Source organism: Amblyomma americanum, chromosome 3, assembly GCF_052857255.1.
Source record: "Amblyomma americanum isolate KBUSLIRL-KWMA chromosome 3, ASM5285725v1, whole genome shotgun sequence".
Taxonomy (NCBI): Eukaryota; Metazoa; Arthropoda; class Arachnida; order Ixodida; family Ixodidae; genus Amblyomma; species Amblyomma americanum.
The window spans coordinates 226,891,797-226,914,978 of record NC_135499.1 but is presented as its reverse complement, the minus strand read 5'-3'; the positions used below and the strand labels follow the sequence as shown (position 1 = coordinate 226,914,978).

General features: G+C 46.6%; 1 protein-coding gene across 5 annotated transcripts in view; it reads right to left on the bottom strand.

Annotated features, from left to right (window-relative positions):
• Positions 1–770: 770 nt before the first annotated feature.
• Positions 771–23,182, bottom strand: part of LOC144126282 (leucine-rich repeat flightless-interacting protein 2) — a 49,078-nt gene continuing 26,666 nt past the window's right edge. For 4 of the 5 annotated variants that reach the window (XM_077660375.1, XM_077660376.1, XM_077660374.1 and 1 more), the window contains 11 exons: positions 16,070–16,156; positions 15,912–15,983; positions 15,525–15,614; positions 14,927–15,097; positions 13,497–13,589; positions 13,314–13,410; positions 12,514–12,563; positions 11,428–11,548; positions 8,230–8,309; positions 3,889–3,993; positions 771–2,903 (listed from right to left, as the gene is read on the bottom strand). In XM_077660375.1, the coding sequence (XP_077516501.1) occupies positions 2,802–2,903; positions 3,889–3,993; positions 8,230–8,309; positions 11,428–11,548; positions 12,514–12,563; positions 13,314–13,410; positions 13,497–13,589; positions 14,927–15,097; positions 15,525–15,614; positions 15,912–15,983; positions 16,070–16,156 (1,068 nt within the window). In that variant the 3' untranslated portion in view covers positions 771–2,801. Of the gene's footprint in view, positions 2,904–3,888; positions 3,994–8,229; positions 8,310–11,427; positions 11,549–12,513; positions 12,564–13,313; positions 13,411–13,496; positions 13,590–14,926; positions 15,098–15,524; positions 15,615–15,911; positions 15,984–16,069; positions 16,157–18,584; positions 18,951–23,182 lie in introns of those variants that run through there. The other variant, XM_077660377.1, reaches the window with a different exon arrangement.

Sequence of the window (23,182 nt, the reverse complement as noted above, 5' to 3'; positions counted from 1 at the left end):
TCCAGTGGAAGAGGGAGAAAGGAGGGCGTGCAGCAGAGCCAATCGCCGTGTGGAAAAGTGGGTTGCAGCTAGGAGCACTTTCTCGGCAGAAGGAGGAAAGCCGGTGGTCTGCTAAGTCTCGTTTTGGAGAGGTTGCGACAAGAAAAACTCGCTGGGGAATTTCCACGCAGCTGTTCCCCTGCATTTGCACCATGCTGTACCGGTCGGTCCGCCAGTGTTTAGCAGTCTGTTTGCCATGGATTCTGTACAGGATAGTGAAAGTACGGCATTGCAGCGATAACGTTGTGCAAGTCTGGAGTTCATGTGCGAAGCGAAGACCGCAAGCGGAAGGGTGACTACGTTCGTGAGCACAGAGACGCCAAAACGGGCCTGCCACTAATGCCAATCTGCTTTCGTCAATTAATGCGCTAAGGTGATATGCTTAGCTCTACCAATTTCTTTCAGCAGTTCTTTGACACTGCACCCAACCAAGCACTCACGAAACTGCGAAAAATGGTCATTGCCACAAAATTTTCATCCCATAAGCAGGCAATCATTGCCCAGTTTCGCCAAATAAGTCTGCCATGATGCAAACAGATTTTGGCAGTTTGGGGTCATTTGATCAAACTCTCAGATAATTCAAGCTTTATCCCAGTCCTCTCAAGTCCAAATGAATTAGCCTTTACTACATAATTATATTTTTCCTTTTCTAAGCAGGTCGTAATATGTGACTAATCAACACGTGCTCATGGTTTCACTAGATTGTGTAAGAAACACCCAAATAAAGAAAACATTTTGTAGAATGTATTTTATTTGCTCAAAGTGTTGACACGCTTTATTTTAGTTGTGCCATTTGAGCCATTTCTCAGTTATTTTAGTAAGACGAACTGTGTCAAAGTGGCGGAAGCTATCACCTTAGCTTGAAGGCCTGTGATTGTTAACCTACGCACTGTGTCGAGGGTCTCCCTGCAAGATTTCCAGCAGCGGGCTTAGCAAGCAGCAGCAAGACTGCCAATGGGATCCACACATCAAGGGTGCAATAGCTATGGCCGTCAGCTAGCAGGGTAAGAAGATGTGTGCACGCATTGTCTGTACCTCTCGTGCCCACTCATTGGAGACCTTGTTCATGGCCCCTGAGGATGCTGGACAGGGACAAACACACTATGTCAAAGTCAGGCTTTTTACCACACCAAGGCGGGATTCATTACTTCTAAGGAACAGACCGCACCTGAGTGGAACTGGAAGGGTACTTTCAGCATGCTGTATAACTTACTGCAACGTAAATGTACTTCACGCAAGGAGACTGCCCACTCCTCACTGATAAACCTGTGAAATCAGCCTCAAAATACAAAGAGATGAAAGATGGGAGGATTAGTTTGCATGCTATGTGCAAAAATCCTTGACTCAATAACTGCAAGACTATGTTTTGCGCAGCCTCATTGCAGCATTTATGGCAAGAAAGGCTAGACAACAGTCCATTGAAAAAGGTTTCTAACCTTTTTAGAGACACCAGTGACAAACATGCACCAAAAAAAAAAGCAAGTAATTGGCACTCATGGGAACATCACAGCACTGCACACACTCAAACCCATCTCTCTCCTTTCTTTTTTCTATGTGGCTGAGAAGAAGCAGGTAATCCAAGAAGATAGGCCTAGCACAGCCAAACATTTTGCTAAAAACTTGCACCACAACAGGGCTAACTATCATCAAAGGCCACACACATGCCCTGTAAATTGTAGATAGCAATTTCAAGGGAACAGTAAAAGCCTTTGTGCATTAAACAGCAGAACAGAAGTAAAACTGCGTTACAGGAAAAAAAAAAATGTCCAACATAACAGCCCCTCTGTAAAAACCCATTAAATTACCATGGGGGACTGAGCAGCATATGCACTCCTAATTATGTAATGACGCCAACTGAAACATTTTCTTTGGCTTCTCATACAAGCAATTAGGACCAGACACCATTATTGCATGAACGTGTGCAGTTCGCCACTTTGTTCGTTCAGCGTTGCATACTTGATTCAAGTGTGCCTGTCTTGAGCTTCTGTTCTGCAGTACATGTATGCCTGCCACAAGGCAGCACATGCTGCTGTAGGCTCTGCAACCTATGCAGCCTACCCATTACAGCACAAAGACAGCGTGACAATCTGCAAATTAAGCAAATGCGACGCAAGCAACTCCACGTGTTGCCATGCGTACACACCAAAACCACATTAATTCCCTCAAGTCTTCTAAACAGTCGTGCAGCATTATATTACCAGGAACAGTTTGTCGGTGTTCGTACAAAATACAGCAGCCCAACAAAATCGGAGTGCTGCCTAATCTACGGTCACATCTACGGGACGGAGGCAGGCCAGCCCTTTGCCTACCGTCATGGTCGCCAGCCTGCAAGAGTGTTTGCGGCCATCATTTTCGGTACGCGCTTCCGCGTGCATCACTGCCTTTGAGACACTGTTCATCACCACGAGACAAGAGCACACCACTCAGTTAGAAAACAAAATATGGCGGTTTTCGGGTGGCTCCCAGTCCCAGGATATGTACAGGTTTTTGGAAAAACTGCAGGAACAAACCATCCTCTCACAGGCTCTCTCTCTCGCTACTCCAAGCCCACAGAGCATGAGTGATGGCTCACTTATTAATGCCCGAAGGCGCTGGCAGAGCCTGCCACAAGCGAAGCGCGCCTTGTTCGCATGCCTTGCGTCGCACCAAAAATGGGGGAGCAGGGAGGATGGAGGGGAGGGCGGAAACTGTGTGGCAATAAGTTAAACCTCTACAGCTCCTGTACACAAGCTCTGGCCAGCACTGGATGCGGCACCCTGGAGTCACTTAAGGCTGTTCCGTGCTGACTTGAGCTTGTCAATGCGCTTCTGGAGATGCTTGTTGGCTGTCTCGAGTTCTTCGATCCTGGCCTGGGCCTCTCGACACTGGGGATGGAAACAGACAGCTGATCAACAGAAGTCCTCCGACTTGTAGAATCGGTGCTGAAGGCCATGTGCAATGTGCGTTTGCCAAGTACATGAGTAGTGTTGTTTAGGCAGAATTAGTGACACAAAGGAGACAGCTGGAGGGCAAGACCTGCATTTTTGTAGATGTTCCCAAATTGTTGGCTTTGCTTGATTCTAGAATTCTGGAAGCATATGTAACTGTTCTAGTGGCAGTGTTTGCTACTGTCTAGAAAATGCCCCATTTAAATCAAACCTAGGCAAATCTTTTAGTTATTATAATAATTAACTCGCACTAACCTGGGCTAGGTTCTGTTTTGCAAATTGGCCAGAATAAAATGAGAAATAAGTTCTTTTTGCTCTTTGCATGGTTGTTTGAAATGCTAATTACGTTTACCCGGTACAGATCATCAATTATTGTTCCAGATACGGCTGTCGCTTGCACCAACAAGTGAGTGGACAAAGCTGATGACAACATCGTGAAAACTCAATAAATTCCAAGAGACCAAGCGAATCAAGGATGGCTACAAACACTTCAGTGCTGTCCATGCACCCACGTACTCATTGCATTCACTCTACATTCTTCAAGATATGGAAGACAGAAACATGCAGCATAGCTAATACAGATGGATGGAAAATAGAAAAGAAATTCCAACAACCAAATTATACACTGTGAATTGCACATCATTTTTCCAATGCTGCATTACATTTTTAGCCCAGTTAGATCAAGTGCAGTTCTAAGAAGGAACTTTGCGGACACATTTCTCTACCTTTGCTCGTTTTCCAGTTTAAACAAAGCTGTTGATAGTTTCACTTTCGCACAATTCACTGCATTCTTCTCATTTGCCTGTTATATGCCAACAGTAAAGTGCTACTTTGTTGCCCATTAGGAAGTAAATTTTTTTTTACTTTTACACATTTTCTGTGGGTACATGGGCAAGACCACTGCTACCATTGAACTGCTTACCTCTCTCTGAAGTTTTCGTTTCTCAGCTTTGAGGTCATCTTCGAGCTTTTCCGATTCCTCAAGTGTGGTCTTGAAGCGTGACACTTGAGTCTCGAGCCGTGATACCTATGCATAGAAATGAATACGTTTAATGCTTGCATTTTCTGCTTACAACAGTCAACATCAATTCTTTGATCGGCTGTCCACTTAAAGGTGAGGAAATGTTGCAAAAATTAATAGCTGTAAGCTGTCATGGTGATTAGTAACACAAAACACAACCAATGCCAGGGTCACACATGTATATAGTCCCAATGGTTGATAAGCAGGGTAGCTATTGAACTGCACAGATCACTTTTCCTTCCCAGCATCTCTTTACATCCTCATTGAGGGATATATGATTTAATGCAATGCACCTTAATTGTTTTTATAAATTATAAATTGTGGGGTTTAATGTCCGGAAGCGGCTCATAATCTATGGGGGATGCCGTAGTGGACACTTCTGGATCAGCGTGCGCTACATGGCACAGTACGTAGACATTTTTGTATTTCACCTTCATCGAAATACGGCTGCCGCGAATGGAATTGAATGTGTGACCTTGGGATCAGCCAAAGCCACCGAGTCCCCGCGGAGCATTATTTTGGTGAACAGACCTCCAAATTTCAACACGGACAGTGTTCATTGGATATTAACGGGACACTCACAAAAATTCCATGCAATTCTTGTTGTCAGTAAACATATTGTTTGGCTCTGTGGCTATGCAGATGCTTGCTCGGCAGCAAAAGACACACTTTGAAAATTAGATTTAAAAAATGGAACATATTTTTGAAGTGAATGGCAGTGTAGCCTTTCCTCCGAGATCTTTGAACAAAAATCAGTCTTAACATTATTACAGTTTGTCAGTGTAAAAGAGCCAGTGGCAGTGATAACCTGTATTTTATTTTTTGGGCCCTTTCCACCTTATAAAAAGCTTTATTTTTCAATGAAAGTAGCATACTTCTCATTAGAACGCAGTAATCTATAGATTCAGGCCAACTTCAGTTTGACCACAATGTCCCTTTAAAAAAGCCTACATGACAATGCTACAAAGCCAAGCGAAATGTTTTCCGACAGTGTCACCAATTATCATCACCGTATCAGTTTACCCTGTTTTCTGCTTCACCAGCAATGTTTCCTATCCACACTGCCTTCTGTGTGGGACATGACCAGCATTTCTTTCCCTTAAATGCAGCCAGAACATCGTAAACTTTTTGTTCTCTAATCCACACTGCTTTTTAAAGCCACACCTATCACTACCCTCCTCGTGCTGGCACTCAATCTACTTGAGAGCTTTCCTTTAAGTAAGTACTGGCAGAATAGAGGATAAAAATGTTTTTTTCTGGAAAATATCAGTAATATCTTTTAGTGAATTTTACTGAAGGAACTCGTGCAAGTTGAAAATGTTGCCATGACACTGAAGTATGCTAGCAACATTTGCGAAGGTTCTCCTTTGGTGGAAGAGCTCTCCAGGAATTGCACTACTGGACCAGCAAGAATAACAAAGTGACAAGTTTCAAGCAAGACAGATGTGGAACAGCTCGTCCAATTTTGCCTGACATGCGGCACTGGAACCGCCATTCTCCAATGCTGGGTGTGACCGCCTTGTTATCAACCGGCCCAGTGTAACACGGCCACACGCAGGACAGCGTTACCGATAAAACACAGCACCACCGCTGCATCACTAACGGTGGCTACAAAAATAGGCTGCCCGGCTGGGAAGAGCGGCTTTCTTCCTTCCGCTACCGAGACGAGCGCAGCGTTGGTATGCTCGTTTGCTGCTATCGCTAATCAAATAAACAGTTGTTACGTTTTTATGTTGGGATTCGTCCTTCAGCAGAAATGACATCCCACAACCTAATGGAGCTAAAAGTTGGAAAGACATCAGTTAAGGGTGGATGATTCTTAGAACTTTTGTTTATGCCACGATCCTTATCATAATTACAATGAAATAAGGGTGCTTTTTTATGTAGAGTTCAAATTCGTAAATAGATCTTGAATAGCTCAACTAGAATATGAGTTATAAGGAGAGTTTTGTGGTTTTAAATGGACTCTTTGTTACAGGCCATTAGCCAAAAAATGTTGATAGATTATTAGAAATATTTACAGATATATATACCCAACATGCACTTTGTGCAATGATGTTTTCACACTTGCCTCAGTGAAACTACATTGGCAAAAAAAAACAAAAAAACTATGAATACAGCATACAAAATGTTAATATTTAGGAAACCAACTAATGAAATTTTTTACATAATTTAAAAGGCAGTAAAGATAGCATCACAGCTCAGCTCTGCTCCTCTTGAATAAATTGCTGCTTAAGGCAAACCAGAGAAAAAGCCCGTAAGCCTGAGATTGTATATAAAAAAATTACGAACAGAGATAGACAAAATCTGTGTGCATTAATGAGACACGAGAAAACGGCTGTAGCGTTGGCATTGCTACTATGGTGCCATCTTGGAAGGTGCAAAACTAGCTTTCAAACTATAGCTAAACGGCTGCGGCTGGGGTGCAGTTTCTAAATTAGGATCGCGGGAAATGGAAAGTCATTTCGAAGTTCGCGTTTCTTTTTGTACTGCACAACTCTCAAAATATTAATTTTTTTTTCTGTGTACTTTGGCACCATTTCGAGCAGGGATATTTTGCAGAGATATGGGTTTAAGTATATTTAGTATAAAAACCTATTTTCACAAAAATCGACTTGGTTGTGATTTTTTGCAATCTGTCCCCCCTTAAAACAATCCAAATAGCAAGTTTCCAAATAAATGAACTAGTAGTTCATGTATTTTGCATATTTTTACAAGAGATTTTTGCTGAAACAAAAGCTATCCTTTTATAATACAGACAACATACACTCGCCACGGTGCTTAGTGGCTGTGGCATTCGGCAGCTGAGCCCAGGGTTGTGGGACCGAATCCCAGCCATGGCTGCATGCACGTTAAAGTGGCACCGCGATGCTTTCCTCAGTGCCAATTAATCTGATTAAATGGATTCCTCATGTATTCCAGAGACCAGCGTAAAACGAATTATTGAATTCGGAGCTTTCAAACAAAAGTTATTCCACTTAGAAAATTTTAAACAGAAAGATCAGACGAAAATGCATTTCACTCGCCCATTTCAATCACCTAGTGCCGAGATTGAGTGCTACCAATCAGAACAGTGCCTAGCACACACACAGCAGGAGCCTGCATGGAACTGTTGCTTTGCTGGGCAGCTTACAGCCACGCATTTCAACGTTCCCCCTTGTACCCTGCATCCAGTGATTAACTCGACAAAAGAAGCTCCCTGATGTTTCTTAGATAGTTCTCTCTCTACCCCACCCCAACTTCCCTCCTGTCTCGTCTGGCTTATCTCTTCACATTCCAGCCACGATGGCTCAGTGGATATGGCGCTCAGCTGCTGACCCTAAAGATGTGGGTTCGATCCTGGCCGCGGCGGTCGAATTTCGATGGAGGTGAAATTCTATAGGCCCGTGTACTGTGCGATGTCAGTGCATGTTAAAGAACCCCAGGTGGTCGAAATTTCCGGAGCCCTTCACTATAACGTCCTTCATAGTATGAGTTGCTTTGGGACATTAAAATCACCGTAAACCATAAACCTTCACATCTTTGGGCAAGGTGCGTCCACCAGCTTTTTTTGTTGTTGTTTGCTGCTTTATACATGTGGTTTGAACAAGAGCACTTGCTTCCACGAAAGTTTGAAGCGAAATAGAAGGTGCCGCGCCTAACATTATTCTTTTTGGTTTTCATTCGCTTACGGTACTTCTTTTTAGTTTTTGCGGCATGTGAAAAACTTACAGCACTTGGAGACATAATATTTTCAAACCATTTTGAGAGTATAAAGGAACTAAGTTCAAACTTGGACGGCCAGCCAATCAGAAAGGCAGCATTCAATCTTGGTGCCACCTCCTTTCCACTGCCGAAAATGGCTGCTGCATTGCGACACCCCCGACTCGAAACAAGCATTTCTTGAGAAGATTAAAATATAAAATATTATGATTTCTGCGATCTATTTGGGCGTTCAGGCATCATAACGTCTCTTCCTTTGCATACAAAAGAGTACAGAATCTCATGCTTGATTTAAGTCACAGGGCACCTTTAAAGAAGCACAAGTGGTCGAAATTAACCCGAAACTCCACTATGGCGTCTTTCGTAGCCGCTATGCAGCTTTGGGATGTTAAACACAAAAACCACACAGACCAGACACAGCATATGAACCATGAGTCAATTCAGTAAGTTTGAGGATAAAAGAGAAAAAAAAAGCGGGTGGAGGAAAGGCAGTGTGGTGAAAACATGGCACGCATAAACCCTGTTTCGCTGGCCACTCACACTGCTCTGGAGCGCAATGTTTTCTTGCTCCGCTTTGCGCAACCTGTACTTGTAGTCGTCCACTTGCTTGTTGGCTTCCCCTGGTAGAAAAAAAGAGACGCACATGCTCACGAAACAAAGTACAAGTGTGATTACAGGTATGCTATGTAAACACGACCTTGACATTCTGACTGATGCACTGAAATGCATTCCTTCCTTTTTCACATTTCTCCCTTCTTTCAACCAATGCAAAATAAGAATACTGCAGGTTCTGCAATGCAATTACGTAAAGGAAGTTGCAGATTAGAATAGTGATGGCAACAACTCAACCAGCAGGATTACTAGCTCATTCATGCGCCTCCCTCTCTGCATCAGCCATCAGCACAGATTGACATGGTGCCCACCAGTGTTCTCATGCTAGTATGCAGTGCTGCAGTCTGCACAGCTGTGAATATGGCACATGACAACAGCTATGGCACATGACAACAGCTACCATTTTTTTCAAGGCACATGCTTGTGTGACTTGTGCATCTCATGCTGCTGCTCTCGGACATGAGCACTGCCGAGTCCCTGGCTTAGCAGCTACCCGTCTTGCTCCGCTGAGTACCACATGCATACAGCAGGCAAGCCTAAGAAGCTCCCAATGATGAGGGAGTGACCGGCAACGTGTGCAAAGCACTTCAAGACCAATACTGACTTGCTTCAAGAACCGCCTATCTTACATCTATCTATGAAGTTTTTAATTTGTTGGATCAAATTATAGCTGAACCCCAATTTATATTTGAAATTTATACCTTACCTCTGTTCATTTATCATTATTTGCTTAAAATACAAATTTCTGACTCTTTGTAAGTTTTCAAGTTAGGATATCACTGCATATAGAGCAAATACCGTAAAGCAATAATTCTTGTTGCAGCATGCTGCTAAATAATTAAACCATGCAATGCTGGGGACAGATTTCCCAATTTATGCTTGGTTTACTTTGTGCACTCTAAGTTAGGCTGCTTTGTTAACCAGTCCTATGAACACTGACCTTTAGCGTGCGGTAAAATAACTAATATTGGCTTAACCTGAAAAGTGCTTTCAACATTGCATTCCCTTACTTTGTATATTATCTGGCCACACGTTAATAATTTTCTGATGAGATTTTTTTTTCTTTGCAAAGCGAAGGAATATAGATGCATATCTCGAAAACTCTTACACATAGTAAAAAATAAGTTACATATTTCAAATCAGTATCAGAACTGAACAAGACTGAACAGTTTCATTATGCTTGGCCCAAAAATAAAAATAGCTCTGGGAGTCCTATCTCCCTTAAGGAATGAGGCAACTTTTCCGTAAAAAAATTTGTAATAGCAGATAAAAACAGAAAATTACTTGCTTGTCTTAAGACGGACTATGTTTTATACTAATAAAAATTATACAAGAGATGAAAAACTTTTTTATTTGTAAAAAATGTATCGAATATAGATCTGATGCCGGCAGTCATAACTTTAGTTCATAGCAAGTCAAACTTATTTTGCTGCCATACACAAAGACAGGAGCTGTGCAATGAACCAAAATAATTTTGACACTATTAACTGTCAATGTGCAACAGTCGAATGATGAAAAACAATGATTTTTGTATAGGCATCGTTATAAAAAAATGCAGCTGCAAGAAACAAATTGCACGATTTTACTTATTGTGGTCCATTGCACAGCTATATATATAAGAAATAGGTGTACAAAGTTTCAATAAAAAATCTTGCACAGGAATAAAGGTAGGACTACTCGCGTAAGAAGGAGTGGCAAAAACTGAGTTTTGAGAAAATTAGAAAGAAGATTAGGAATAACTGCAAACGCCATATACCAGTTTCCAGGACGGTTCAAATCCACCATATTTGTAGCTCAGCTCCTCCTTAGTCTTGCTTTTCTTTGCTTTTCCTGACGTGGCAGCTCACATTTTTTTTTCGTGTTTTTTGCAGTAACAATAGACAGAGATGGAATTTTTCCGCATACGCTATTGGTCACCTGTCATGCAAGCTTTCTGTGTGCGTGAATCAGGTTTGATCCCAATATGCTCCCAACATCCCGCATACGTGTTACCATCACTGAAATGACACATGCCATCATACAAACCAAATTTAAGTTTTGGTATCCTGACATAACCATCCAATGTGTTCCAAATGTCTTGCGCTGCTTTTGTGAAAGTTTTAGTAATTCAATACAAATAAAAATGGGCATATATAGTAAGAAACAATTATTATAAGTCTAAACTGAAAAATGAACAAGAAAAGTAACTACTAATGCAAAATTAGGTTTTTATTTGGCTGGAAAACTTTTAGATTAGGATTTTCGAGATGCGCAGGGGGTTATAACTTTGGCTGTATCTTTGTAACGGTGTTAATTAGAAACAATTTTTGTTGCAGTTAATTCAGGAATGAATTGGCATTTTGTGAAACAAAGTTTGAAAAATTGAATTTTATAAAAAAAAAAGCGTTTTAAATGTTGTCCTGTATCTCAGCATAAAAGCAACTCTGGCCACTCTGCTTTGAGCACTTGACTTTTTCGGTTCGCATTAGACCATCAGTTCTAGCAGTTAATTTTGCTATTGTAGCAAAATTTACTTCAATATTTCTAACTTTTAAAAAGTTATTCAGGTGTCAAAAAGTATCAATTCTCTTTGCTGCTCCAAGGAGCACAAGGTACCATATAACCCACAGAAGTAATGCCACACACTCAGACACTACTTGTAATGTGATAGCATTTACATTTTGTCTTCTAAAAACCACTGGGCTTCTCTAACCAAATTCCCCAAGTGGTCAAAAGGGTTGTGGCATCATCAACAAAACCAAATTTTAAAATCTGAGGACTAGAATGTTGCAGTACTTTCCACTGGATTATTATATGAGATTATACTAACCAAACCCACTCTTTCTCCTTAATCCACCAACTAATCCACTAGCCAATCCCTACTAATCCATCTTCATCTATTTTCTGGAGTGGGCCAACTTCCAAATGGTGCAGCATTTTCTTTTAAGAATGTGGTTAAGAAGGCCCAAACTTTTGGTTTTGTGTTCTGAAAGTTACGTGTTGAAACTGCAATGACGTGGCGAGAGTAGTCTAGAAGCCAGGCACTTGCAGTTGCTTCTAAAACAGCTGACGAGGGTAATACATGCAGCCATCCTGTTCTGGCAGGATGAACGAAGAAGGTGTGTCTTTGACAAATGCTTGACTCACTCTGCACTTCGATGAGCCTCATCTCAGGCCCATTGGTTTGCGGGCCATGCACAAGTGAGATCTGCTCTAGCCGCGTCACCTTCTGCCGCTCCTCAGCCAAGTCCAGCTGCAGTCGGTTGATCTGCAAGGCACAATTATTGAAAGCCACAAGTATGTTATGACACACAACAGAAAATGCTGGGTAAGCATCAGGTCTTCCTCTGGCTACGAAAATCAGCATCTCAGAAGGTATGACATAGGAAACCAGGAAACGTGGTCCTGCACATTAAGCTTTTCCATGGCATCAGAGGTGGCACTGTGGTTATGTTTTGAAACACAGCGTCAATGAAGGAAAAAATGTATTTGCATAGAAATGCATTTGGCAGTACCGAGAAGGCTAATTATCAGTCGCTGTTCAACGACGACTCTGGCATAAGCATGGACGAGCCATGTGAAAAACCTAAAGCTTCGAGCCTTGGTATATAGAGCACAATGGGAAAACAATTGTTACATATACAGGGCTAGCAAGCCTAGTGCGACTGAAATTTTTGGTGGCATTTCTTGCACACGCTTTCAACACCCCTTACATAGCCCTGTGCAGCGCCATTCTCTCAACACCACACACCTGGAGTTTTTTCCTGTGCAGTTCACTGAGGACAAAGTGTTGAGTGCACCTAAAATTTAAGCATTTTTAGACAGAAGGTAACAATAATAGATACTTCAGCCGCAATGGCACAGCAGATGTCAACGCATGGTGAGAAGCTTAAATGAGCATGGCTAAAGATCCTGCATGTGACGAATTAAGTATACATGTTGAACCTTACCAGTAACATAAAAACCTGCATTCATGACCATTAAAAAAACAAGTTTGCATCTTGTGCTGTTTTTGCACATTTAAATATTTGTAACCGAGCACAGACCACACTCACCTTATCTATTTCAGCAATGAAAAGGCATGCATGTACCTTTGAAATACACCTCAGTCTAGTGTCTACTACATGGCAATAATGCAAGTGACAGAGCACTGCGACAACTGCTTCAACTAGCCAAAAGCTAAAAGTTAATGGATTTAAACCTAACACTCTCTTTGCCTCTGACAACCCATACCTCATCTTGAAGCTGCTGCTTCTCTTCTGCAAACCGCTTCAACCGGACATCTGCAAGAAGAAAAAAGTCTTCAAAGAGGTGTCCAGGGCTCCAAGCTCCTAAATCCAGCCTGAAGCCTTACATTTGACCATGCACTACGTAAATAAAAGCGAATGATTTAATATTCGTTCACCAAAGGTTACATGACAGTATTACAACTAGCTGGATGCTCATATCTAAAACATGAGTATGAGCATCCATTACATGCTCAAAAGGCACATATTAAATAACCAACAAATAATTTAGAAGACACTAACCTACCCTTACGAGTATAATGTGATAGCCTCGAAGCTCCCTTCTGTGCAAGTACTCCTTCTCATTCATAAATCGCTGGGAGTCTTCATACCACTACTGGCACATTGGTGCAGCAGTGAAGCAATGTGCCACTGCCCTGGCAAGGGGTTGTTTCAAAACACAGTCACTTTGGGCTTGTGAGACCCAGGTTTCTCTTTCCGAGCTTCTGCAAGACTCATTTTTGCACAGATAGTTCTTCGGGAGACTGTTTACCTCTTGACCAATGAGCTTGTGTGCCGTGCCACGGTGGGCAGGAGGTAACTGCATTGAATTGTTTGAACTTCGCTGCGACCTTCCACGGTAGGCAGGTTGTCACCTGCCCTCTGTGGCAGGTGGGCCACCTGCTTTTTCGTGATATGGACGGATGAACGAACGTCTGCTATTCTTGTGAACAGGACCTCTAATGCTGTCTCATTCAAAATCAGTCTGACTGGTCAACACCCTTGAAACAAGCTGGAAGTCCTCACCAAGAGAGCCATGTCCTGCCTGGTCAAGCAGCTGGGCTGCCTCTTGGGTGACCAGGTCTGGGCCATCCCCATTAAGCACCAACACTAAGCCATTTGCCTGCAACAGCATTGTTCACAGGTCACCGGTGATCACTTCGCCTTTTTCCACTACTGCGCCCTTTAAGCTACCAGCTTCCCACGTACCTCGATAAGCTCGTCTCGTTGCCGGATGCCCTCCTGCAAAAAAGTATTTTCTTCCTGCAGCTTCCGCAGGTCCCTTTGTAGCTGGTCCAACGCCTGCAACAACAAACATGTGCCCACCACACCTTGTACACTGCTTAAAGCAGGTAACAACAAAGATTCAGCAGCTGCAACGTCTTTTACCGAAAGAGATAAAACCAGCTATGTGCACAGAACAAGGGGTAATCAAACATATGGCATGAACAACGTCAACAATGCAGATGACACACTGCGATGTAATTGCAAAACACTAGCCCAGTAAAAAACAGCTACGGACAGGGCATACGCAGTGGAGGAAGGAACACCGAGAACAACTCACTTTATTTTTTGTTTTTCAAAAACATTAATTATTTGCCTTTTTGAGACCCCATTAAAGGGGCTATAAAAGGGGAATAAAGTTGTGGTGTGCCTGGGATATTAAAGGATGCCACTTTGTGAGTATCCTCTAGCAAGAATTTTTTTATTATGCTTGTTATAAGCATAGTTGCCTGCGGTCAAATTTTAATATAAGCGCCTTCGCGCATTTCCCACTCCTCTCGTCAATTTTCGCACACTGAAAGGGTGGCGTCCCTCTGCTGGCCCCACCCACTTGGCCCCACCTGCTGCTGAAGCGCGTGGAAATTCCAAGAGGGGGTGGGGGCTTCCTTACCCACCGCAATGACGCAGCTGGCTGGCCACGGCCATGGTAGCTCGCGATGTCCGAAAGAACTGAATAGCCATCTCTTAACTGACATACGCAAGAGGGCACGAGTATGAAAAAGTCGCCAGGAAGGGCTCGCCAACTTTCGAGCGCAATTGTGGGTTCTATGCTACATGAAGAAGTGTATTATTTATCTCAGGTGTTCATGACAACACAACGTGGTGATTGAGCGAGCTTATGTACTGTCTTCAGAAAGTGTTTCAGGGCCCCTTTAATGATTGTTCAGCAGCAAAACACAATTTTATTGCCAAGAGAATAGGAATTTAAACTGGAAATTTTTTTCCCTGCCACTCAATGCAGAGCCATGATGTCGATGATGGAAAGTACTGCGATCGGCATTTGGAAGTTGGATGGCGGTGTGGCCAAGCCTTGGAGATCAAAAAAAGCATTATGTCACAGCAGTCAGTTTTCAAAAAGTGTGCGGCAGGGATACCTCTATTTCATTTTTTGGTATTTTCTAGCTTATAAAAGCCCTGTTTTTAGTAAAATACTTTTGTATTAGAACATGGCAACCAAATTATACAGGGCAACTTCAATTTTGTCCTGGAATACCCCTTTGACAATGCTTCAGTGGCCTGCTAGCAGCACTGCACGCCCTGTCCGGTGGTTAATTCTTGCAGCAGTTTCTTCTCCATGTTATCAGAAAAGACAGTTTTGCAGTCACAGCAGGAAGCCTCCCTCTCTCATTGCTCACCCTTGACTTGTCCCTATGGTCTTTCTGCACATGCAGGAACTTCTCCGTCAACTCCTCCATGTCGTCCTTCAGGGTGTCCACGTGGTAAGCGAGTGCGGTGCGCTCATTGTCCAGCTGTGCGTTGCTAATCATGGCCTTGCGGAAGCTCTCCTCGACATCCTGCAGCTGGTGCTGCACAACGGCAGAGGGCGGCATAAAGCATATTGACTGGGCACCCGCAAAGGGCGGCTCAATTTCCAGCTGTAGTCCTTACAAAAATTTCTTTAGGCAGTATAGACTGTCCATAGACTTCTGTCTATAAAGTCTATAGACAAACACTAGAAAACAGTCTATAGGCAATACAAATCCAATAAACAGCCTATAGACAATCTATAGATTTATGGCCATACACTTTTAGTAGAATTTTGTCTATAGACAGTCTATAGACTATGAATAAAGAAAAAGAAATATCTATAGGAAGGCAGCAGAATCTATAAGAAGTCTATAGACTATCTATAGACCATTTTTGTAAGGGTATACACAGTCTAAAGGCAGTTACACAGGCAGCAAAAGCTAACGCGCAGCTTCGAGAGGAGTAGCCGTGGGCGGTCGCGCATACCCGAAAGTCGCGGCCGTCGAGGCCGTCAGTCGAGTCTTCACTGCTCCTCCGGGATCCGGAGAAGGACGATCCCGATGTGAACGGGCGACCCTGCAACAGGCACAGGGAGACGCGTTGATGACGATCGTGCATTTTTATGGCGCCATGGCAAAAGGTATTTTTCGACTTTTCAAGGTGGGCTCAGAAACCCATTTCACCCTAAATAAGCCGAGCACCAGACCAGGGGAAAGCTTGTACCCATTGTATCACCGGTGGGTACCCAGTGGCACTGGGGATCGAAGCTCCCGCATGCGAGGCGGATGCTCAACTACTTGGCCACCGCTGCGGTCTACAAGAAGACGTGTGCCACACATGCAGACCACAAGCGGAAGCAGGGCCGCCGCTCACCTCTCGTGAAACGCGCATTGGTCGCACGGGCTCTGGGCCGCTATCGCAATGCCTATCCAACTGCTCGTCATTCTGAAAAAAAAAAAAAAAATACAGTATATACGAGAGGTGGAAGGTGGCGCGTAGAGGAATAATAAGGCGGCGGCGTCGCGTAATACCTCGCGGGCCTGCTTCTCGAGCTCCCGGAGTCGTATCGCCCTTGCCTCGGCTCGAGCCTGCCTGCGCTGCGCCAGACGAGCCTCCGCCTGCAACACAAACACGTCAGTAGGGTCAAACGGGCATGCCCCACGGATGAACTTGATGGATTCCACCAGGCCACCACGTCAATAATGGCACTGGTCTGACAAAGTCCCATTTACGATGCCTTCTTGGGGAGGCACCACTGTCCTCAGCCTGAAGAGAGTGGTCCAATGCGAAGCTATCGTACACCATTTAAGATTTTCTGTAGTTAGCAGACACGTGCGCTGCCTGTGCGCACCAGCATCAACTAATGGTGGCGGCCTGCAACTGTTCTGCAGCTCTGAGCACTCCGTGGGACTGCTCCCAAGAAACATGGCGCAATTTAGGCACAGTCAGCGCTTAATTCTTTAAAAATGACGCATATGGCAAGCTTTGTAACTAGTATACCGTCTAAGAGTATTGGGAATGAACAAAAGTTACGTCACAACTCAAGGCAAACCTTCTAAGGCAAGAGAGCGCGGATTGCAGAATAAGCACACGTGCTCTGGCGACGGCGAGAGCTATGCTTTCCATATGCTACGAATCCGCGACAACCGATACACTGGGGAAAATCGGTTGGACACGCACTAACTGCTCGCACACGCGGGCTGCTATTCAATGGGGTGCCATCAAACTCAACTTGCAATGTCGGGGGCCCAGCTATAGAGGCTGCCTCACGGCGCTGGCAGTGGCCTGCGGTTCTTCCGCCCTTCTCGAACAAAAAGACTCTCTCAAACGGCTTCCACGGACACGAATACAGGAAACTTCCTTCAAAACTGCTAGGCAGTCAAAAAAAATGGGGGGGGGGGGCACGCGTAACAGCGCGGTTATAACGACGTCGCATGTACGGTCACATCTGTGCCTGCAAGTGCTTTCCGACACAATAACTATACAGGAAGGGATACGAGGCCACGGAACACGGCTTATCGCCACCTACCCCGACAGGCACCATCACGGCAACCGTGACTCGCGTGCAAGTAATCACTATGCGATCACGTGGTCAGTGTGTGACAATGACTAAAAGTTATGCATCCATGATTCTAAGACGGGCCACGTCCAAGTGCAAACAGAAACAGCCACGGAAACACATAGGGTCACCAAAATGTCCGAGCAATCCGCAAGGACGTCACCTTTCTAATCGGGTACATTTAACCAGAAGCTGCAACAACATGGCGGAAATATACAAATGATCTATACTGCTAACACTTACACCGCACTGATTGACAAAGGACTGCCATTAACGCATTCAAAACGCGGCGAGCTTGTCTCGTATTCAAACTTCCCTCCTTCGCAAGCGTTGCTCCACAGCGGCGATATGACGCGAAGCGCCGCTACGCGCCGTTGGGGTATAGCGCAAAATCAAGCAAACCAGTGCGAAAAACAAACGAAGGACACCATGGCCTTACAGCACCACCCACGCAACATCCCAGCCCAAACTGGGGCGACTGTTTTTCGCATGCGTGATAGCACATCTGCAATGCCATAACGAAGAGACAGGCGCGGATGCACTTAATAACAGCACAGTGTTCAGGTGAACTGGGCTCCTTACACCGCATGTACGCGCATGCACGCATAAAAGTGCAGGCCATGCATCATATACCCCGTGCCCACAGTGATAACTTCTGTCCATCCAACGTGACCGCTTACATTTTCTTTCCCCGCCTTTCTCTTTTTGGAAGTTGACGCGTGCGCCCTCTACGAAAAACAAATACTCAGCACATCATACGGCTCTGGGGTCACCACACTGGCCGTTGAAGTCAATATATAACGCAAATGGCAGCGCAGAGCACCTAATCCAGAGCTGACGCAACAAAGCCTCGGCCTCCATATCTGGGGCAAAAAGCTTTAGGAAGCTTTGATCGCGTTTGTGGAAGGCACTGTTGAAGAACCTAACTGCGATCGACCAGTACAGACAAGCTGAAAACCCCCCCCAAAAAAACAGTGCGTAAACGAGCAACCTTGCCTAAGTATAGCGCCGCACGGAAAGCAAAAGTCAGTGCGACGCGGTTAAAATAATGCCTCATCTGAGCAAAACCACCGACGACATAGATAAGCTGCGACCCAGCATTGCTGCATTCAGCCGCGGTGTACTCTTTTGGCACCGTGAATTCAGAGGAACGTACAGCGACACAAGCTGCTCCTCATAGTAGTACATGCAGCAAGCGTTGTAGAAAGAATGGCCCCCAATCTCCTGACCAGCATAACTTCTCCCAACGCTTGCCTCGAGTCGAAGGAAGTAATGGTCGAGCGCGTACTTGTATCACGGCAGACAGCGGCTTCTTCTTGCGGGCACACCTCGATGTCTACAGACATTCGCTTAGCACGTTCTTGTACTGCGGCGAAAGCAGGCGACGCGAGGGAAAATTAAAAATAACGAGGCCAAAAGGGAAGCAGACGCGTGCGGACACCTCCTCGTATACGCAGTTGGAGCGAGAAAGAACAATGCATACATACTCATGCCGGAGCAGCTACCCAAGCGGCGGCCCCGAAGGCGCCGTGCGGACGGACACTGCTATCCCGAGCCAATACCCAGGCGTTGAGATTTATGACCCGAAACTGCGGGCCTATTAGGCGAAACAAAAGGCCGAACCCTCGGTGCGGGCGCAAACTCTCGCGGCAGTCGCGCGGTGCGTAAGGGGGGCGGAAATGCTCCCGGAAGCCAGCCGCTGCAGGAAGCCCCGCTTGGTTGTGCGTTCGTTGTTCGTGGTGTCACGGCGCCAGCAGCAACGCGACAGGCGCCGGGTCGGCCATTTGCGGGGCCATGGCCTTGCGCGAGTTGCGAGGGACGCACCTGCACACGCCGCCTGAGCCCTGCACAGCAACACGCATGCAGCGCCAAGCATTCTCGGGCGGTTGTGGCTCCTCGCGCTCACGAATGGCCCGATACGAATGCAGCGCTGAGGCCGCGGGCTGCAGCTGTGTCTCTGATGATGAGCACACAAGCCCAACACGAGCCACGGTGTACCTAAGTGTACAATCACGTACTTCCGCGATCGATGCATGGAATGCGGCGTTCGACCATGGCCGCCGTTGACCGGCAGGACACCATAAGTTCACCCAGGAGGTCGTTCTATCGATGCCTGTTTTTCATCGGTCTCGCGCCATGTGATGTCAGGCTACTGCAGAAGCTTGACACATGCGCTTTCGGCGATCGAGGCCACCGAGGCGCCAAGCAGAATCGCCATGGAAACGCCGTCACTGAACATGGCTCAGCAAACGTTTCTTGAGCGTGGCGCTCGAGGTGGAGTGTCCCATGTTTTGCAGCCCCTTGAAATTCGAGGAGCTCGGTGAAAACGAAGCGTCACCAATGCTACTAAAGGAACCCGCAGTTACGAGAGACAAATATTTATGTATCTGCCGCTTCTTGGCAATGACAGAAAAGAGAGCACTAACGCGTCCAACAAAAAGCCAAACGTCACACCAATCCGAGCGGTCGCGTGTATCCCAAACACACACTTTCACTGTTCAGGCACAATTTACCGGTCATTTACAAGACGATAACCAGCTAGCCCGACAACTCCTCTTGCTAAAGTTAAAACTCAGCCGCTTTCTGAATTCAAACTTGGCGCGCTCTGTTTCACGGCCCCCAGTGGACCTCCTTTCACCTTCCGCTGCGATGCACAGTTGCTAGGCGCGCACAGACACAAAGACCCCGGCCGTGAAGCAGCGCCTTTCCCGGTGACAAAGGCGTGCTCTGAGCAACAGCTGTATGGTACCGCGGTTATTCTTAATACGTACGCACAACGCTTTGAAGCGGAATTCTTAAAGCGTGCATATTCCAAGCGCAAGTTCTGCTTCGGGACTGCCCGGGGAAGCTCGCGCATGACACAGCGTCAAGCTTGAACGGCGCACCTCCACGCTTCCAGTGCTTTTAGTGAACATCCCATGAGCGTTGTTTGGTTTGAGATTCACTGCCTGCAGTCCACGACTGCGCGGCATCAACAGCCCTCCTTTCGAAATTAAAGATGGTAAAACAAATTTTGCTCCCGCGACGCGCTGATCTAGCACGAGCAACTGAATTAATTGTTATAGCGACATTAGGAGCGCGTCTTCCTGCCCGATCTTCGCAAAAAGAAAAAGGAAACATCGCCGAGGCATCGGCTGCAACGCACCACCACAGCCACACGCCGCCAACGGCCAAATTACACTGCTACACAACAGGCGGCGCACATGCCACACGCATAAGCGATCCACAATTTTTGCAGTAAGCTGCTCGCCGCGAATGCAAAGAATCGCGCAACTGCTGAAAAGTAGAGGCAGGCAACCACCCGCAGTGCCAGGTCACAATTACTTCGAACTCACTTTGAAGAGAAGTGAACCTCGATTACTCGGATTCGAAGGAGACCAATTACTGCTCGTAGCGCCAGCCAGTTCAAATGAACCGGGCCCTCGAATCAACGAACGCTCATTGTAAGAAAACAAGCACCGAAAGAGAAGAAGCCCGGCAGCAGCGCTCCCCACACGGCCACCCTGCGAAGCCGTTTCGACAGACCACCGCGCGTCTGCTCCACGCGATGCACGCCGTCTGCTCCCGCTTGAAGCCAGCACACCAGCGGGGCAGCGGCGGCAGAGCATTGCGTTTCATTCGTACAACCACGTGTTTTTGTTTTACAACTCAATAAACACGCCGCTGTACAATAGCCATATTCTAAAGCGCATTCAATTCTTGGTTTAAAACGATCTTGGCTATGAAGGACGCCGTATATGTGGGGGGGGGGGGGGGGGGGGCTGCGGATAATTTCGACCACCGGGGGGGGGGGGGGGGGTCTTTATACAGGCCTCCATCGAAATGCGACCGAAATGCGATGTCACTAATCTCGAGTTTCCTCTCGCGCTATCTCCCTATCGTCTGACAAAGAAACTGACACTGCGAGCGATACAGATAAATTAGTTAGCAAAGCGCGGCCGCTACCGCTTCTGCGCGCCGCCAGCACGCGAGCGCGACTGACCACCTTGCGCCATCTGGCGCCCTCAGGGCTATCTGCGCATGCGCCCTCAGGGGGCTATCTGCGCATGCGCAGTGGCTCCCCGCACAAGCGCAGCTTCATTTTTTCTAAGCGGAAACGATTTGCATTTACATTTTCTTTTTACACATGCTTCCTGGCGGGAGCGGGAACCAGCATGGATACAACCCGCGACTCGGCCTCGAAATTTCGGATGGTCACGGCTTAATGTATCCGAGAAGCCAAACGGCAGTGCAGAAAGGCTTAACCGGTATATACTGTAAGGACGCTGATGCTGTTCGTAGCGTCTCGGTTTTGCATCCGACTGTACAACGCGCATGCCGTTTCGAGACTCGATTTTCAGTAAAAAGAAAAAGTGTGCGCTAAAAACCGGACTTCCGCCGAACTATCTTCGCTTGGTCCCGCTGTTTACCCAAAGAGCTGAGTATGCCTTTCCCAGAGTGAGCTGTCTCCCGTGCACCGCCATCCAGAGCGATGGAGAATTTGTGCTAAACAGAATACCGTTCAGATCACCGTGTAACGCCAAACCCTAATTTTAGATCGCAAAATTTCGAAAGCTCGCATTCATCTACAGGTAATTCTTCCTCTCCAGTTGTGTCCCAGCGCTGGGTTATTACGCGATTATAAAATTAGCAGCGGGATGTCCAGCTGAGTAACAGCAGCGCCACTTTCACTTTTTCTCCCAGCATAGAAACGGATACAGCTAGGCGACAGTATAACAAATGAGGGAACGCGTATTTTCGGCAGGGCTAAATACGGCGGCAAGCATCAGGACACCGTACAGGGTATACGCTTATACTGGACAGCATTCCGCGCATGCGCAGTGGGCAATATAGTACGCCTTCGCTTTGCTAAAACTCGACAATATTTTCGTTTCCGATCGTATGGCGGAGATGGAAAGGGAACCGCTCCTGGAATCCGTCTCCCTCTCCTTCGGTCCTGCGCCAGCTCCATCCCTCCAGAACCGGCGCAGCGCGCCAATTTTCCGCGACGAGTCTCAAGATGCCAAACTGCAGTCGCCTCGGGTTACCAACAACGGTCGCCCATTGTCCCCAAGCCGTCGCTCACTGCATGTCAGTCAACATATAGGTGCGCGCCGGTGCCAACGACCCTGGAATGGGGCAGCCCCTGAGCACGTGGTAGTACTGCGGTCAGTAGTTGGCCAATATGCTGAGGAGCGCATACATACGCCAGTGGCCTGCGTTGTATTATACACAGCCGCGGCGGCAGATAGCGCGCACCCGCTATAAAGAGGTGAAGTTCGTCCCGATGCGGCAGTTGGAGGGGGGAAAGTGACAGAGATGTGCGCTTGCAACACTACGACCGCGGCAGAGAGCCTCCCCTCCCTCCCCCCCCCCCCTCCCTGGAGTGATTCCAACTGTTGCTGCCCCGCAGGGGCGGGAAGAGCCTCTTAGTGAAGCCGCGGCTTTGATCTTGGCACCCCCGCAGCGCGCGGGACGCCTCCGGGCTCTATCGCGCGCGGCCTTCCCGGCCGGCCGTCACGGCGCGAGCCCGGCGGTTGACTCAACACCGCTGCAGCGGCATCTGCGCTGTTGCGCGGCTGGAAGGATGCGCGCACTCCGTCCGTCCCCCACCGCGTGCCAAAACGACGAGCGCAAACAACACCGCGAGACTGCCGGTCTGAGTCCAGGGTCCGAATCACGGAGGGAGGGGAAACACCATCAATCCTGCTCGGGGCCACGCCTCGAAATTAAGCGGCGCGGTTACAGAGGGGATAATTCATCTGCACTTCGCAAGCCAGAGGAATGCCAGGAACGCTCGGCTCGCGTTAGAGGCGACACACGCAGACAAGGAGAGCAATAATGAGAGCTCTCACATGCAATCCTTTCTCGCTCTATCGCCGCCTCTTCGTTTAATTAAATGTGTCAGCGATATCTACAGACGTTTCACCCTCCCCCCCCCCCCCCCCCCCCCCCCTAAAAAAATTATCCAAGAGATGGCGATGGTGCCACATAAAACATTGGCATAGGTGTCAAGTGTGGCCTATTCCCGAGGGCCCCAACCAGCCGTTGTCACGCGCAGTCACAAAAGTGAAGGTCATCCCGCATTTTTCTCGTCGTAAGTAAC